This window comes from Ambystoma mexicanum, chromosome 5p, assembly GCF_040938575.1.
Source record: "Ambystoma mexicanum isolate Mex_15411 chromosome 5p, UKY_AmexF1_1, whole genome shotgun sequence".
Taxonomy (NCBI): Eukaryota; Metazoa; Chordata; class Amphibia; order Caudata; family Ambystomatidae; genus Ambystoma; species Ambystoma mexicanum.
Window position 1 is genome coordinate 752,877,363 of NC_090930.1, and position 18,590 is coordinate 752,895,952.

The following is an 18,590-nucleotide window of genomic DNA, read 5'->3' on the forward strand; positions in this document are numbered from 1 at the left end:
TTTTTCAGTTACTAAATGTGCAGTTATCCAGGGCTCTCAAGATTACCAATCGCTTCAGGGAGAAAGCCCTGTTTGTTCTTTGAATTTTAGGACTTTTATTTTTGCCTTTTCCCATTTAAAACTAAGGGCTATAATTCCAAGGAAAAAAGTGCTGGGTGGCTTCCCAGGCATGGAATGCAGCGTTCTCACGTTTCCCAATGGCCATGTAGAGGAGCACCCAGTTCTGTTTTTCCCCCATTGGATGAACTCGTTTTTTCTTTGCCATTTGTACTTTATGAACACTACAAATCCCGGGATTCCAAGCAAAAACCGTACAGGCTGGCCTTTCCATGCATGGCCACGGGAGCTCGGGTGATATGCTGAAACCCTCCCTGCATGAATCTAACCATGTGCATTTAATAAGTCGTTAGAAAGTTGAATCAGCATTTCAATGAGAGTTAAATCACAGATCAAGCTACATGAACTGCTCCGGCTTTTGTATAGCCTGCATAACTAAAGCTTCTCCAGTTTCCTCATTTAGCAATACAACACAAAGGTCCCAAAGGGAAACGGAATTATAAACTCAAGATTGCCAGAACGCTGGGGATTGTCTTTGCCAGTCCATCTGTGGCCGATGACAGAAAAACAACCACGAGTTCTTGAGTCTAGGGCAGCCGGCCCGGTGTTCAGGCAACAGCCTGTCAGCTGATGGAGGCAGTCAGCTGATAGGAGGGGGTTGGGCCGGAGAGAATCAGGTGACTGGAGCCAGGAAAGTCAAGTGATTCGTAATGCCTCTTTAGCTCGCTGACTGTCCACAGCCGTTTCTGCCGCTCCCTGTGCCATGCCGTGGATAGCTACTGTGCTGTTACTTCTTTTACCTGCAACTCTGATATCACGTCCTGCAAATGTGAGTAGCGCACCAAGAACATGCAGAAAAATAATGTATCATGTCGGTGTATTGTTTGACTTCGTATTAGTTTTGCGTTATTCCAGTACTTCCGCATTGCCTTTGGCTTGTGTCCCGGCATTACCTTGCAGCAGGGCATTTTTCCACCCAATTGTTGAAATTCGGAGTGCATCAAACGGTGATCACATGATTAACGAGTGCTATATAAAAACGTCTTAAAATATTGGCCAAGCCATTGGTTTTGGCCTTGGGTGCTGCAAAGGGCCTGTGAGGTGTGAGAGCAATATGCGCGATGAGTAAGGGAAAGGGGGAAGTGATTGGCAGGGGGAAAAGTGAGAGGTTTGATGGCGTTGTCTGAAGATGTATGGTCAGTGAGTGGAAGGGCGGTGAGGTGCGCATGGATAGACAGATATCGCCTGTAAACTTTCTCTAAAGCAGTTCAGGAGATGCACTCGAACCCATATGTCAGCATCTGGATCAGCCATCGTTGGACACAAGAGTGCCAGGAGTCTATAGACTCGCTGGGATTGAGAGCGATCCAAATGTTTGAAGGGAGACAGGGGAGCACGAAAGGGTGAGGCAGGCTCTGCAATCATTCTGAATATGGGACTTAACTTCGTCTTGAGATGCGAAAAATTAGTGAAGGTGACATTAACACTCAACAATACTGCAGAAAGTACTCTTGGTATCCGTACATGGCAAGTAGGAAATGAGACCTCTCTGCGATATTTAAATAGTGGGAGCAAGAAGTGGAAAGTGCTCCCCTGACCGAGAGAGAATGAATGATACTTGGATGGGTTAGGGAAGAGCTTGAACCTTTGTGTACAAACAATGAATTTGTCCTGATGGAGGCCTACAATCAAAATGATGAGAGATCGCAAGGGATGGGTGGATCTCTGGGAAAGGCCGAAACACTGTTGTGTCGACAAACATGTTTTTAATTATGTGTTCTGTTTCGTGAAACAAAAAACGGGAGATTAGAAAGTAGAAATCCCAAGGGAAAATGTGGGTTATTGTGTGTTCTCTCTAATGCTGAGAAACAGTGAGAGTCGTTATAGCCCTGTATTCAACTGTTTGAACCAAATAGGTTCATGGAGATCCCTATCTGAATTGATAACCAGGAAATGAAAGGCGCTTAGTACATGACCACATTCCCGACTTGATCATGTATCAACGCATGTTAAATAATTGTTGAAATCGTACTGTAATTGCACTTTAACCCGCATCATCTCTATTGCACTTTAACGATTGTTGTACGTATTTGCCTTGTGAATTGTTTTTTGTATTAGATGAGTTCAAATAAGACGAGAAGTAAATGTCTCACAAAAAAATCAATACATTTTGAATTTTATATTTTCATAAGAAGTTGGAGTCTCGTATACGGTTTTTGAAATATTCATTTTTTTTTTTTTATTTTTTTTTTATTGGTTTATTCAAACCTTTAAAAAGAAGAAGGAGATAAGGAGACACATCATCCATTTCCACCTTCGGAAACATACATGAAATCATATTTCAGGATACAATCATGAGAGGTCTGTCATCCACAACTAGGGCCAGAAAGGTCTTCGTATGTGACGTCGGATGAGCTGATAAGGATCCATACGGGCCTATACCATCAGCCTTCCTCTTCGATGTCCCTCAACTCTAGGCTTCGTTCAATTTCCTGCAGAAACACGGTTAGCAACCTTGTCAGCTGTGTGTTGGAGCCAGAGAACATCAACTGCCACCATTCTTCTGCATTCCTTATTGAGTGCTCAGATACTAGTTGTCCCAGGTGTTTAGTTCTTTGTAGTTTAAAGAATGGGCAGAATAAGACAAGGTGCTTAAGTGATTCATCGCAGGTTTTGCAGTATCTACAAACAGTGTTTGCGATGACGTTTCCTGTCCAGTTCTTTGTCCGATCTTTAGTTCTGAAAAGGTTTAGGCGAAATCTCATGTATGTTGCCCTTTTAATGTTATCCGGAAACAAAACTACGTAGTTTTGTAGTGTGTTGAATGCTCGTGCCTCAGCTGGAGCGTCCTTCATTGATTTGGTCATTCTTCTGTCTTCACTAGTTTGAATCCAGTCAGCTTCCCATATCTTTTTCTTCACCAAATCTGGGTTGTCCTGAAGAGTTTTAATATTCGTTCCATGAGTGGTTAGCAGGACTTGACATCTTTTGTACCACAACGCTAGGATACTGTCTGGGCTAGCATTACCAGGATTGCGTAGTATTTTGAATTGAGGTGCTGTTATAGACAACACAGTTTTCCTGAAAAGGGCCAAGGTGTTCCACATGATCCGAGCTTCAAGCGAGATCATGCCTAGCTCATAACGTATGCAGGATGTGGGGGTGCTGTTTGGTAGGTGTAAAATTTTTACCCAAAAAATATGCTCCAGGGTTGACCAAAAGTCCGCCGGGCATCCAAAGGCATTCTCTGCACCGTATATCAAGGCTGGTACAGCCTTCTGCTGATAAAACGCTATCACAGGCTTGAGTGAGAACTTTCCATATTTTTTGTTTAAGATTGAGGCTTGGGAGGCTAAGTGTCGACATTTCATCTTTGTGAGCTCCATCCAGGGGCTATCGTTTATATTTGTATTAATTTGCATCCCAAGATATCTGGTGCTTTCCACCGTAATTAGTGTTTCCTTTCCCAGGTGCCATCTGAATTTGTTGTTTTTCTGGTGGCATCCAGTTTGCAAATTCTGTAGTGTTAGTATTTCACTTTTTGAGTTGTTAATGATCAAAGCGTTGTTTTCCACGTAGCGTTCGACTGCATTTATTTTACGCTGGAGGCCGATTGGGGTAGAATCCAACAAGATCAGATCGTCAGCATACAACATCCATCCTAATGCAGAACCGTGTATCATGGGAGAAAACGATCGTGGCTCGTTTATTGCGAAACCAATGTCTGAGAGAAAAAGGTTGAAGATGATTGCCGCCAGGGGGCAGCCTTGTTTGACACCACGAGAAGTGTTAATTTCTTCTGTTAGCAAACCTCCTTGGTCAAGGCGCACTCTAATGGTGGTAGCAGAGTGGATTTCTCTGATGGCAGCTAGCAGACTCTCGGGACACCCCCAGTTAGACATTTTCGTCCAAAGTAGCTCTCGATCAATGGTGTCGAAAGCGTGGGAAAAGTCTATCAAAGCGAGATAGACCTTTCTCCCAGCTCTAATCGCTTCCATTTTCAGCAAGTTTATCAACAGGAGGTTAAGGCCACAGCCGACCCCTCTTACAAAACCTGTTTGTCTTTCATCCAGGTGGCCACTTTCGACAATCCATTGTGAAAGTTTCTGTTGCAGCATTGTTGCATACACTTTGCCCAGTACGTCTAAAAGAGCAATAGGTCGATAGTTTTTTGGTTCAAGCCGGTTTCCTTTTTTAAAAATAGGCACAATTATTGCTTGCTTCCAAGACTTTGGAGATTCTTGTCTTCTGCAGATACGAATGAAGAGTTCCTCACAAAAGTCCGCCCATAGCTCCATATTTTGTTTTAAGGTTACATTGGTCAAACCATCAGGGCCAGGGGCCCTTGAGTCACTGGCGTTCTTGATTATCTGAAGAATGTCTTCTTTGCGGAATGTCAGGTCCCATTTAGTTAGAATTGGTGTTATAGGGGCCTGACAGGTCCCTTGTTTACTGTACAAATTTTTGAAATGTAATGTCCAACTCGCTGCTGGTACCATGTTTGACATCAGTGCAGATTGAGGGGCACCTTCATTGTTTAAAAGTCTCCAAAACTCTGCCGAGTTTTTGTTGTTCATTTTTTGCATCATTAGTTCGGCGTCGTTTTGGAACATGAGAGCTTTGTGAGATTTTATCCAATTTTTATATTTCTGTTTTGCAGCACGTTTTCCTCGCTCTGCGTCTGTAGGATCTCTGAGTCTCAGGAGTCTGATGGAGGCGCGTAGTTCTCTTTCTTCTCATGATCTCGACGTCAAACTTATGTTTGTTAGCAAAGCCAAGTTTTCTCAGGCCCTGCTTTTTTTCCACAAACAGGTGTAATAAGTGTGCGTATTCGACTCCACAATCTAATTTGATGAAGGATTCTGAAAATGTGGAGACTTCAGCCGGGAGCAGTGTTAGCCTAACTCTGTTTGGCTCAGCTAGTATCCGATGTTTCCATCTTTCTTGGAATGTTTGCTTTGCGGCTGACAAGGTGAGGATTACCATGTCATGGTCGCTTTGCATCATAGGTATTACCTCAAGTGTCTTGGTGGTTTGTTGGATCTTTTCTGAGGCGAAGAAGTAGTCTAAGGTAGATTTCTGGTCTGCTCGTCGCCATGTAGGTTTTGCTGGTATGTCGCCGACAGAATTTCCATTGAGCATTGCTAAATTTCTGGCTTCCATTTCCCCCATCCATTTTGAGGCCACGTTATTAGGTGCGTGCACGACTTCGTTGTTTTTCATTCTTGTTGCCAGGCAGTTGATGTTTAAGTCTCCACATATTATTATATTTATTGACTCGTTATCGAGAATGAGGTCGTCGATTTTCGATGAGACTGTATCAATGAAGGAACTTGACCCGGCTTGAGTGTGATTCCAATATATATTGAATATATGGAAAAGAGTCGAGTTGTCAGTTTGACACCCATCCAGGGCTATGGTTGACAATAGTATGAAAGGTGATAGAATTAAAGAGCTTGTAATACGGCAGCCTGAACTCTTTTTTATAATAGTCAACAAGCCTGCCATTGGTCTTCCTCTACTTTTTTTAAAGGCTGGGTTGAAAGCTATTTCGTAGGCATCCGCAGTTGGGCAACTCGTCATCCACGTCTCTTGAAGGCAGACCACATCTAGAGCGTCCGGCCAGGGTTCTTCTAGTAGGTGGGAGAAACCCCTGGTGTTCCAGGATCCGATCTTAAGGTCCCGTGGCTCCTCTACCATTTGGCGTTACCGCTTTGAAGGTCTGCCCAAAGCTTCAGCCAGCCAGGACCAATCCTTTTGTGTTCCACTTTGTTCTTGTGGACTTAGTGCATCAACAAGAGTCGGGTCAGTCAGTCAGTTCAGCTCCTTTAATAGTAATTTTGATGGAATCCTCTATGTGAAATTTCCCTGATATGGTTTCAGGGGGGCTCCTGTCCGTTGTCTTTTTCAGGCTTCCAGCGCTGGGATACAGATCACATTCTGCCAATGCTTCCACATTTCGGGGAGCCTCATTATCCATGATTTTGATTGCAATCGGCGGTTCTTGACAGAACGAGTCACGTTTGATTTTGTGAGTGTCGGCTCTGTGATCAGGTTTAGCTTGCTCTAACACTTCTAAGATGTCGAAGCCCATAGACATAAGAGCGGGTCCTGCAGCCAGAACAATATTCAAAACAATTCTGGATCTGAAATGGAGGATGATTTTATCATTTTGGTCCTCGTTTTTGAATTCCACCGTCTTGATGTCCTCAGAGCGTATCGTTCTGAGAGATGGCACGTGTTGAAAGAGACATAGAACATTTGTGCGATTTAGGATAAGATTCTCTCCATTTTCAATGCGTTCAAGCCTCAGCTTGTGAGATGTTTGACTATTGTCGCCAGCGCTGTTGGCATCCCTGTTCGCTCTGTTTCTTTCACAGCCAGACCGTATGTCAAGGGTCTCGGTTCTGGCCAGTCCTGCTCTGTTTACGTTGTCTTTGTTGTAGGCAGAATCATCCGAAAGTGTGACTTTTGATTTATTACGAAGCCACGGACCCACTTCCAGGTCATTCTTCCTTTCTGGAAGTGGATTAGACAGCGTCTGAGATTGGGCAAGGACTTTTCGCCTTTCTTCCAAAGTTTTGAATATAGGGCTTGAAGTAGTTTTAAGAGGCACGTCTTGTTTAGGCTTCTTTTCGATAAGTGTACATATTCTTGCCGCACCCGCTAGAATTCGGATAGGCACTGCGTTGATTCCGTCGCTTGGAGCTTCCGGTTGTGCATCCACAAGTACCGCATCCTCATCACCCGTTTCAGGACCCTTATCCGCTGAATCTGCGTCTTCATACACAGACAAGTTGATTAAGTCTATAGAATCGACCTCCGTAGCTTCCAGGGGGAGGCCAGAGTCTATATGTTTTGCAGAAGTATTTGCGATGGGGAGGTCTTATTTCTTTGTTGGAACTCTGTCTTGTGTCCGAGTGTTGTTAACAGTTACGTTGACAGTTTTTAGATTTCGAAGAAATTTTCTTGAGTTGTTGCCAATTCTTTGATTTTTACTTCTTTGATTTTTAGTTTTTTTCAGCGGTCCTAGTGGGAGCGCCTTATGGTCAGGTTTCTGGGGTACAGACCCCTTGAATATGTCGAATATTTGATTTTTGGGCTCCGTGGTGTCCGGAATTAAGATCACCTCAGGTGTGCGAGAGACACACGTGTCAGTCAGAGAGACCGACGAGGAGGGTTTTTGCGGATCCAAGGTCGCCAAATTGTTAGAGGCCTTACTGCTTTGCAGGACGCTGGCAAAGCTCATTTGGGTAGATGCTTTGGTGTTTATGCTTCCAAGGCTAGGGCCCAAGCCCTCATTCGTAGATTTCTCAAGCTCAAGTTGTGAGCCTTGGATGCTCCGAGAATAGGGAACTAAAGGATCCGGCGAACTTTTTTCGCTTCTCAGAATGGTGGCCTCCCGACAGGTCTGCGTTATTAGGGCATTTTTCTCTTGTATTTCCGTGGTTTCTTCAGAGTTATTAGTTGTATCCGTGACGCCCATGTTGGGATGGAGCACCAGCGCGCCAGGGTCTATGTAGCGATTATTCATTATAATGTGAGCGGAATTTTCCGTGGACAAATGAACCTTAGTGATTTGTTGAGCAGCTAAGTGGTCCCTGCTAGGTTGTTGATTTGAGTCCTGTGTCATCGAGTGTCGATGCCTTAGCACGCTAAGGGCTTCTTTCGCGACCTCTGCTAGAAGCTTTTTATCCAATTTATTGCTTTCTTTCTGTTCTGTTAAGGTTTGCAGGGCGGAGGTCAAGTTTGTTTTTATTGCTCCATTGTCCTTTCTTTCGGTGCGCAAATCTTTCTCCATGTTGATTATTTTTGAATTCATGAGCGCCACTAATGTTGTTAGATCCTTCACATTGTCATTTAATTGCTCGTACAGTTTTAGAAATGGAGCAAGCGAAATTCCAGTTGCTGACATTAAGACCGACTGTAGGTCTTTTGTGATGTCCGCATCGAGCCTGACCTTTGAGTTGCAATCTTTTTTGAGTAAATGAGATTTAGATCTCCTGACTTTTGGAAAGTCACGTTCTATGATTGAGGAGGCAGTTGAACAGGACTCAGAGGAAGATGAGTTAGAGACATGAGTGTCACGTACACGAGTGTTGTATGCCAGATTTTGTTTGACACTTCTAGAATTAGTTGAATGTGTTATTGCAGTTCTCTGTCTTTGTGAAGCACGAGCCTGAGAGCATGCTATACGGGGTGAATCCGGGCAGGCAGCATTTTCTTCATTTTGGAGAGCAATTTTCCAGTTATGCAGAGCATCGAGCTTTGTGGTAGACCAGACGTCTCCTGGCTGCGTCTCATGGCTATGTGCCAAGGGCGTCCGCTGAGTCTGCTGATCAATTAGACTCCGGTCTCCTCTCGGTGTGAAGATGCAGGCTTTGTTTGTTTGAGAGAAGTCTTGCGGAGTTTTGTTTGCGACTTCTATCGAGACTCTTCTATTTTTATAGGATGTTGGCGACCCGCATCCGTTGTCGGAGTCAGCTAAGTGCTTGTCGAGGGGGCAGAATACTTCATCTTCCAGCACGGTGTTCGTCTTCGCAGAGTCTAGTTCATCCGTTCCATATGAGGAGGGACCATGTGCTTTCTTAGTGGACGGGAGTGCTGAAGAGCATAGCTCTGACGGAAAGGCCTCTTTCCAGGTTATGGCCGAGCTGTCAACACCGCTACCGTTTTTTGGGCATCCTCTCTTATTGTGGACACGCCACGCCAAAACCATCAGTTTGGGTGGTTTGTTTGAGGGAGAATTTAGGAAGTGGGCATCAGTGGGAATTACAGCATTCAGAGAGCTTGGGCTCAGCCTTGCCGCGACCTCAGTCTCTGCAATCTCAGTATTGCGGATATCGGCCTCAGGTGAATCTACAGGCATGACGACAGGTGCATGCGAGGGAGCGGCCACAGGTGAGGGCACTCCGTGTCTGTGTTTTGCGTCGCTCTCAGTGTTCACGGAGCTCACGGAGCTGCCCGTGTGGTCGAGCACCGTCCAGCTGACTAGAGCGGCAGTCAGGGACTTGGGGGGAGAGGGGCTATCCCTAGAATAACCCGGAGCAGAAGCGACTCCGACACCACCCAGGGGTGACTCACCCTTTCTTAGGTGGGAGGGGATCCCCAATCTCACGCGGTCGTCCATGAGGCCGCTATGCCGATGGCCGCTAGGCGCTCGCTCACTCTCCTCTAGCTCGGCCCTCCCATCGCTCGCCATGCATTGTGACGTCGCATTCAGTGTCTGCTTGCTCGCATCAGAGGCCAGATTGTGTGACAAGTGCTCATTATATCTAGACAGTTTAGTACTTACACGTGGGCAAGTGCTCGCGTCAGTCAGGTTAGATGTGGAGGCAGAGACGGAGGCAGAATTCCAGCGTCGCAGTTGCAGTCTTGTGTGTGGAGGGGAGGGCAAGCGGTCTCCGCAGGTACCTATTTTCCCGCGTTTGTGCAAAGATCCATCCATTATGGCAGGCACACGGGCCCTCAGGCCCTCGCCCTCGCCCGAAACCAGAACACCAAAACGCACTGCGCACACCGCGCGCTCCGCGTGTGCTGGGGATTATGTACTGCTTCCTCCTGGAAGTAGTAGTAGAGCTGGAGAACAGACTTCCCAAAGTCACAAAGGCAGTAGCAGCAGAAAAGAGCCTGGGCAGGCTCAGGCTCACCAAAACACACTGCGCACACCGCACGCTCCGCGTGTGCTGGGGATTATGTACTGCTTCCTCCTGGAAGTAGTAGTAGAGCTGGAGAACAGACTTCCCAAAGGCAGTAGCAGCAGAAAAGAGCCTGGGCAGGCTCAGGCTCACCAAAACACAAAACACACAAACACACAATTCAACTGTAGGTGTATACACAAGTTGCAGAATTGAAAAGCAGGAAGCGGTGGTAGCTCGTGACTTGTGTAGTATTGCAATATGTTATATCCCTGTTGTTACACAAGCTCCCTGTAACAAAATAGTAAGGGGCAGACCTGTTATTATAACTAGCATCGGGGTACTATTTATTTGGAAATAGTAAAGTGGATTCTAGGTTCAAATGGGATAACTGCCTTCTCTTAGGAATGCATTGGGAAGGGCAGGTAATTGGGATGTGCAAAGTGAAGGAGGATGCCTTGGAATGGCCTTTTGCACTGCAAAGGAGGATTTGTCCTCTACAAAGAAGGGTGAATTGTAGGCTTGGCAAGATTGCATTGCACTGTTTATGGACAATGAGGGCACTGGTGATATGCTTGGTACCTGAAAGTGACAGAATCCTAGTTAACCCAATCGGAGGGAATGGTCCTCATTTTACCTTGTATAAATTCAAGTCCACCAGTTACAAATGACCGTCACTGGATCCATTTGATGGCATATGGTTTTTGGTCCTCTTTTACCTTGCCATGCCGACACAGGGATGATTCCTATTCCACATGGGAAATGTTTATTGGTGTAGGCAGGCTGTAAGAACTGCGACCGGCAAGAGTAGGACTAGGCATAATGACGATTGCCTGCAAGTCATTGTCACACTTACTCCGTTGCCCTCTTCTTCATCCCAGCCCTTCCTCAAGACATATACCAACGTTTTGTGAATTTTAAAGTATCTTGCTGCAGGCTTCAACAACCTTTTTGTTTGGTGCAAGCTGGTCGGGGCTGCGCAGCACCTTTTTGTCAGAGGGTGTATGTACTTGGGGTGCTTGTGCCAAATTGCCCAGCAAGTGCAACAGTCCATGTTTGCTCTCTCGAGCGCTTTAAAAGTGTTGGGCGTCTCTGTGTGCCCACCCCGCAAATATCCCACTGTGTAACCCCTTGTGGAACTCCTAGCGCATCCACCAAAGAAGGTGCCAGGCCCCTTGTGGAATGTCCCGGGGTTCCAGATGGAAGAGAATGCCTGCCACCTCCTGTGGCCTGAAATATCCACATGCCTTTGCGTGTGACCAATGCCTTTGTACCAGCTCTAACTGCTCTGAAGAAAGTGTCTGACTTTATTATTGGTTCCCTTTTCTCCAGGGCAGTAAGGACGTTCACGTGATGACATATTTCGGACTATAGCGTGCAGTGTCCAAAAAAAGCGCTGTCTTGGGGCTGATGCAATTTTGCAACAACCTTTAGTAATGAAAGGGATTGTATTTTCGAACAGCCTCCGGTAGTACCATTAGAAAAGGGCTTCAGGGTGATTTTAGCCAGTAGTGCACCTATCTCCCACAACAAAGCGCCATTTATAATATCGGCATTTCCAAATCAATGGCGGAGGTAGGCTCAAAACGGTGTGATTTGTAACCCCTTGAGTACCAGTGACAGACTCCATGGTATAATCCCAGACTGAGCAATATGCTTCGCTAGGAGAAGGGTTTTAAATGAACAACTCATTATCACTTCTGGTGTCTATGCCCTGCCATGGATCAGAATCCCCTAACTGCTGTCCATTTTGCCCTCGGTGTGGCTACAACTTCTTCTCTTGGAAACCCTTCCTGGAGGAGTGGCATTCCACCTGTGACCTTGCTTAATACGACAGGATTCTATTTCTTGTCTGCTTTATACCCCAGGGGACATAGGTTTCCCAAGTGTCGATTGTATGCCCTCAGAGTATCTAGGCACCTTTTTTGTACAGAGGGACAGCTGAGCTTGAAAGATTCAAATTCTATAAGCTTATACTCTCAACTTCCAAGCTACCCACCTCCAGCTGTTGCTCAGGCGACCCTCTACCTGACTTATTGAAGATGGGGAGGATGGAATGTGTCGAGCATCTGAAAGTGCCAATTCTAGGAGGAGTGGAGACCTTGGTGTCTTTTGCCAATGTGATCCAGATAATGACTTCTGCTCTGGGGATCACCGACCTTAAGTAGAACGCTGGGTACAAGCCGGTTCTGGAGGGGAAGGCATTTAAGGTGGCTTCTGGCCACATTAGGGACACTGTATCTATCCTTTATGCCCCCATCTGGAGCATCATTTGGGTAGTTCCACGTTTTCTAGGGTGGCAAAGAGGTCTAGAGCCACTCTCCCGAATTTCAAAGGGATTTTATTGAAGGCGCAAGGTCGCAACTAAATTCCTGTCAGGGGGAGCCAAGAGTCTGCTGCATGGGTCCACCAAGTTATTGTCCACCATCTGATGTGGACTGCCCTCGGCGAAATCATGAATTTCTCCACCCAACACTCAGGCTTAGATGCAATGCTTGCCAGTTGTTGAGATCTGGTACCTCTCTATTCTCAAAACGGTTCTGAGTCACAGGTAGGGATATACAGACTTCTTGCTCTGTGAGCATACACTTCTATCTACAAAAAGAAAGTCCGGCATTCCACAGGTGTCACTCAACACTCTTCCCACATCAAAAGTGGAAACACAATATCACAAAATTTTATTAAGATTCAATACATTTCATCATAAAAATGATCATAGTACAAAAACCACACAAGTAGCATACACCGTAAGTGAGTACTGTTGCAATAACTTCATTACTATCTATAGGAAATAGGCCATGAGTGGTGTGGCATAGGAATCAGAGTGTGATATGCACACACAGTGTATGATCCTAATGAAGTTATTGCAACAGTACTCACTTACGGTGTATTCTACTTGTGTGGTTTTAACATAATGTATATGTTTTATGTACTATGATCATTTTTATGATGAAATGTATTGAATCTTTAATAAAATTTTGTGATATTGTGTTTCCACTTTTGATGTGGGAAGAGTGTTGAGATCTGGTACCGCCTTTCCTGTTCGCATCAGCACAACTATGATGGTAAACGTCTATTGCAACTTTTCTTGAGACTTTACAGGATTCTCCCGTATTTTAGGAAACCTTTGGACAATATTAAACAAATCTTTTGTACTCAGTGGGCATGAACAGACACTATTGTATTACCCATCCCGGGAAACTGCTTAAGGGGTATACCATGGCATCAGCTTGTGGATGCGTCTTGGGGAAACTTTTCAAAAGTCAAAGTTTAGAGATCAGCCATCTATTGCCTATTGCATCAATTACTGAAGGTGATCTTGAAGTTGAGCCTCCCAGTGATCTTATTGGGATGAACTGGCAGTATAGTATGCAAGTGGTTTACCGAGCGATGAATCTGAACATCCCACCTTATAGAGATGGCTCAGCAGATGCTGCTATTTTGAGTTGATCAGATGCCTAATTAGGGATGGGGTTCCAAATAGCAGGATCCAGGATATCGTCTAGAGGTTCTTTTGGTGGCGTTACCTCTTGGGGTGCTTTTTATGTTTTATCAAACTGCCAAATTAGCTTGTTCTGCTTTTAACTCCTTAGCTGCTCTTGGAGTTTCCATTGGGTATCGTTCAAGGTGATGGTGTTTGTTTTGAAGCATCTTTTGCCAGCCTCTGCTCACCAGTCAAAGAATGCATCCCTCTGTCTTTGATCCCAGGGACCCTACGTCTCCTCTTTGACAATCGTATCAACATCAAATGTGCTTTCCTTTGGGAATTTCTTTGTGACGTTATCTCGTGACAAATAGTGCCATTCTTTTAAAAGTGGACATGTCTTGGGCACATAATTTGTGTACTAACTCTTTTGAAGGGAGGACCACTTGCCTCAGCTGACTTTCCCATTCTCACAGGGTTGAGAGAAGCACTGGCTTATGAGGAATGTTTGTTACTGATAGTCGCACTCAGTTTCCAGTGGAAGAACATCGTTTAATCCAAGTACAGTAGGACAGACCCGCAGCACAACCTCTCATTGAGCTGGCACAGAAACAGTTATGGTATCAATGTCAAACACTAACATTCTATGGAGCTAAACACGATGTAATATTCTACCAGGAACTATATTACATCAGAAACTTTGAACATTCCAGATTCTATATACAGCAGCCTGGAAAGAACTATGTACATATAATCCGATACCATCATATAGCTTTATAGACCTGCAGCGAGGGCTGTACCGGGCGTTATGAGCCCTGAAGACCGAGTTAATGGGCCGAGCAAAGCGAGGGCCTTTAACAAGGTATGAGGGACCATAACGCCTGGTACGGCCAGAGCTGCAGGTCTATAAAGCTATTCGAACACCCTCAGGGCCCGATACTGAACTTGGCGCAGTGAGTGTGCTAAAAAGCAGGAATCACTGCACCAAATCAGTACGCCCAGGTTCCACCAGTGTTTTAAAGTGGGCCTGGGCGTCCTCATAGTGCACAACAATGCACCTTCAGGATTGCACCCGTTTGTCATTACGGGATCAATGCTGAGAACATGGGTGTATATGAACACTTTCATATATACCAAAGCAAGCGGCTTCAAAGTTGCAGAATACAACATGGAAGCTGCTTGCTTTGCAAACACCCGATTTGCAGGCTGTAATCAATCTGCGGGCTATATCAGTGCGTATAGCCTGCAAATTGACCAATCGGCTTCCCAGAAACACCACTAGGGTGTTCTAATAACAGTTACATTATTTGAAATGCCCCATGCAGTAGTGCTGTGACACCTCTAGACCCAAGGGAAAGAGACTAAGGACACTCGCGCACACACTCTCACCCGATCATATCAAATTTCCCTAACCTTTATGCACTTCCAGTACGTGTCTTCGCGCAACAAATGGAAGATTTCATTACCACACCAAGAAGCATTTCAGTCTTCCTCCTGTTACACAATAGCTAACTTGGCGAGCCAGACAAACTGAGCTACCCAAGGTCTGTTTTGAGTCTAGATGAGATAGCCGACAACAGATGTGCCCCTTGAATACAATTAAGCTTTACTATTTCTCTAACAGTATTTGTTTGAAGTAACTTTTATCAACCTGCTCTTATATAGTTTTAGCAGTGCAAGAACTTCTCTAAATAATTTTCTAATGCAGCGTATTACACGTATATGACCAAATGCATTTGAACTACCTTACTCCATTGTACCTGCAAACACAGTGCTTCAAAATGGATTCTTTCTTCAGCTGCACTGAGGCTAATGCTCTGATTACTTACCGGTAATCCTCATTACTCCTAGACCTACTCTTCCTCGTCCCAGTACTTAGTTCATGAGGCCCCTGCCTCCGACACAGGACCTTCTTCTATTTCTTTAAATTCCTATAACTCCTCCCCCACATCCACGTCACTCAGTTTCATATTACCAAGCCAGAGCATGGGACCTTCCCCGCAGGAGGGTGAGGAGGGTCGTCAGTACTGTGACGAGGAAGAGTAGGACTAGGAGTAATGAAGATTACCAGTAAGTAATCAGAGCATTACCTCCACGTCCACTCTTCCTCGTCCCAGTACTTACTTCATGAGGTATACCAAAGCAGCAACGGGGAAAATGTCCCAATGAGACACTGAGCTAAAGACAGTGCAGCAAACACACCCACAATAACTCTTAATTCATATCCCCACAGATAAAACTCCAACCACGAAGGAACCAACCCCCCGAGTGGGAGAAACTCAACCCATAGCGGTTGATGAAAATCCCTAGACCAGCCAAGGCGGCAGCCATACAAATCTCTTGCACAGAAAACCCTCCTTGCATCGGCCCAGGAAGCCGCCAAACCCCTGGCGGACCGCCCCTGATCGTGCGCAGGCACAGGCAAGCCAAAAGCCACATAGGCCCTGGAGATAACAACCCGGAACAATCGGAAAATGGAAACCACAGATGTGATATGCCCAGCCCCAGCCGGACCACAAGCAATCAGAAGACTAACAGATTGGTGAAAAAAAGCAAACCAAGCCAAATACTCCAACACGTCCCGCAGGACATAATGTTAAGCCAAGCCACCTCCTCATGCATTCTCGGATCATGAAAGAAGTCGGGGAGAACCAGATCCTGAGAGGTGTGAAAACCGAGATACAACTTAAGGGAGGAACTTCAGACCACACCCTCAGCAGCACCGAGTCTGGCAGCACCCTCAGGAAAGGAGGGTGACATAAGAGGGCCCCAATCTCCCCAAGCCTACGGGCAGAAGCGAGGGCAATAAGAAAAGCAGATTTCAGTGCAAGATGTTTGATATCAATCTTGGAAAAGGGCTCAAAAGGAGGCCCTTGAAGGAACCGTAATACAAGAGGGAGATCCCAAAGGGGAAGCCCTTTATCAGCACAAAGACAGGAAGAAGAAAAAGCCTGGAGCAACTTCCCCACCAAAACCTCCCCATCCAAGTGACCATCAGAGTCCCCCAAAATCAATTTCATGGAGGCCCACTGAGAGTGAAGCCTGGGAAAAAAAATTGCCAGGGCCCTGTTAAGCCCTTCTGGAGGAATCGAAGGATAGCAGAGGCCAGAACGCAGGGGAGGGATCCCAGACCGCCCATACCAGTCTCGGAAATGGCCCCAATGCCTGCCGAACACCTTCAGAGTGGAGGGTCTAAGAGCATCCATTATGTACTCAACTACAGGATCTGAGAACCCCTGAGATATCAACCTAGACCGAGCAATAGCCACACTGCCCATTGCATCCAGTGGAATTCGAACCGCAGATCCCCTTGAAGGGGACATGGCCACCTCAGAACCAGCCAAGGTTCCTAGGACCGAAGCTCCAACAGAGAGGGGAGCTAACTCCGGCGGGACCAGAACTGAGCTAACAACAACACAGTCACCCTGGACACTCTGATGCGCCAAACCACCGGGGGCAGAAGGGGAATAGGCGGAAAGGCATAAAGGAAAACCCCAAGGCCACTGTACAGAGAGGGCGTCCATCCCCCATCCCCCATCCCCCTGGCCTGAAACCGAGAGCAGAAGAGGGGAACTTCTGCTGAGGCCGGGGATGCAAACAGGTCTAGAACGGGGGACCCAAATCTGACACAGGTCACCGCAAAGACCTGGGCCAACAGGACCAGTTCTGCCAAGGAGTGAAAACAGGCGCCTGAGAAGATCCGCTTGAACATTGTCCACCCTTCTGATACGTGAGGCCACCAGAGACACCAGATGAGATTTCTCCCAGGTGCCTATCAGTGCTGCCAGAGCATTCAAGGAGCGGCCGGAACCCCTTTTGCAGTTGACATATGCCAAGGCCGTCGTATTGTCGGATCAAATCTGCCGACCGTCCAGCAACTCCTTGTAGTACACCAGAGCTTGGACAATGGCACAACTCTTGCCAATTGGATGATCGCCGGCTCTCCCAAGATCCCACAACCCTTGAGCTGAGAGGACCCCCAATGTAGACCCTTTCTGCCGGCGTCGGTAGTAAGAGAGGCCACAGGAGGATGGACCATGCACACCTCAGCATGTAGACCTGAAACCCCCCGCCACCACAGCAGGGAGACTCGCAGCGCTGGGGACACTGAAAACACAACTACGAAAGCCGAGACGTCGGAAGCCAGTGGAAGAGAGTATAAGACACCAGGGGACGTAACCCAAGACAGGCTCAAGGAACCGGAAAACACGCAAGACGCCACGTGCCCCGTAACTTCAGCAACCGGCGAGCCGAGACACACTGCCTTCTGAGAACCCAGCCCAAACCAGCCAGCAAGCGCCCCCACTGCACAACATCCAGAGTACGCTCTCCCCAGACGTCCGGACAAGCAGTGCAGGGTCTTGAGACCCATAAGCAGTTGACACATCCTAGAAGGCATAGGGACCAGGAACACCAGCAAGTAGAATACTACACTGGAAAAACCCACTGAAGTGACATCCCCCTCCACCGACACCAGGGGCTCTGAGAACCCCTCTAAGCACTGACATGGGCCACCATGTGCCATATCACTTCCCACAAGTCTGAGAGGAGGCGTGAAAGCAACACGTTGGCACCGGAGGACCTAGGCCCTAAAAGAAGACACTGGGAACCCTCTGAATGGCCATTACTTCCATGATGCATTTTCTATAATTCCATGCCGGACAAGGGAAAAGAAAATCATCTCCTTCGACCTTCCCTCGTGCAGTTCAGAGGAAGAGGACAGGACAAGGATTCTGCGTCCATAGCTACCACAGACCCAAACACACCACTAACTCGCCACATTGCTGAGAGGTGGCTTGAGCCCTGTATCCTGTAGCTGGTAGCCCCAAGCTCTAAATCGCTCCAATGCGTTGGTCTAGGAAGGATGAAGGGCCCAGTCAGCACCGCAGAGACTCGAACCCGAAGTGTAGACTATGCCAGGCCGGTACCCTTCCGGCCGCTTGCAGACGCGTCCAAATCTGCGCCGTTTTCACAGGCTGCACGCAAAGAATGCAGCCAACATCCGGTGCATCCTGGGCTGCGTGTGTCTGAGGAGCGGGTGGTATGTGACATGCCTGTGACAGAACAGAGCCCCCGCACTTTCAAAGACTCTTTGCCACTGTCACCCCACGACAAGAATCAGAGAGGCCTCACAACAAAAAGGGAAGGCTAGGCCATACTGCCAAGTGCTTGCCATTATTTCCAATAAAGATGTGTACACAGAGCACGAGGAAACGGCATGTTGAAGGAGTCAAGATGGCCATACCAGCAGGAGAGGGGAAAAATATCAAGCACAGTCCTCCCCTCTCCTTACCTTCCACCAGAGAATGCAGCTAACATCCGGTGCATCCTGGGCTGTGTGTGTCTGAGGAGCGGGTGGTATGTGACATGCCTGCGACAGAACAGAGCCCCCGCACTTTCAAATACTCTCTGCCCCAGTCACCCCACGACAAGAAGCAGAGAGGCCTCGCAACAAAAGGGAAGACTTAGCC

The 18,590-nt window shown here is 46.8% G+C and overlaps 1 protein-coding gene across 1 annotated transcript in view; it reads left to right on the top strand.

The window, feature by feature from the left end:
* Positions 1-667: 667 nt before the first annotated feature.
* The window catches only part of GLB1 (galactosidase beta 1), a 622,172-nt gene continuing 604,249 nt past the window's right edge, over positions 668-18,590 (top strand). Inside the window, exon 1 of the mRNA XM_069613134.1 lies at positions 668-886. Within this exon, the coding sequence (XP_069469235.1) occupies positions 821-886 (66 nt within the window). The 5' untranslated portion in view covers positions 668-820. The remainder of the gene's footprint in view (positions 887-18,590) is intronic.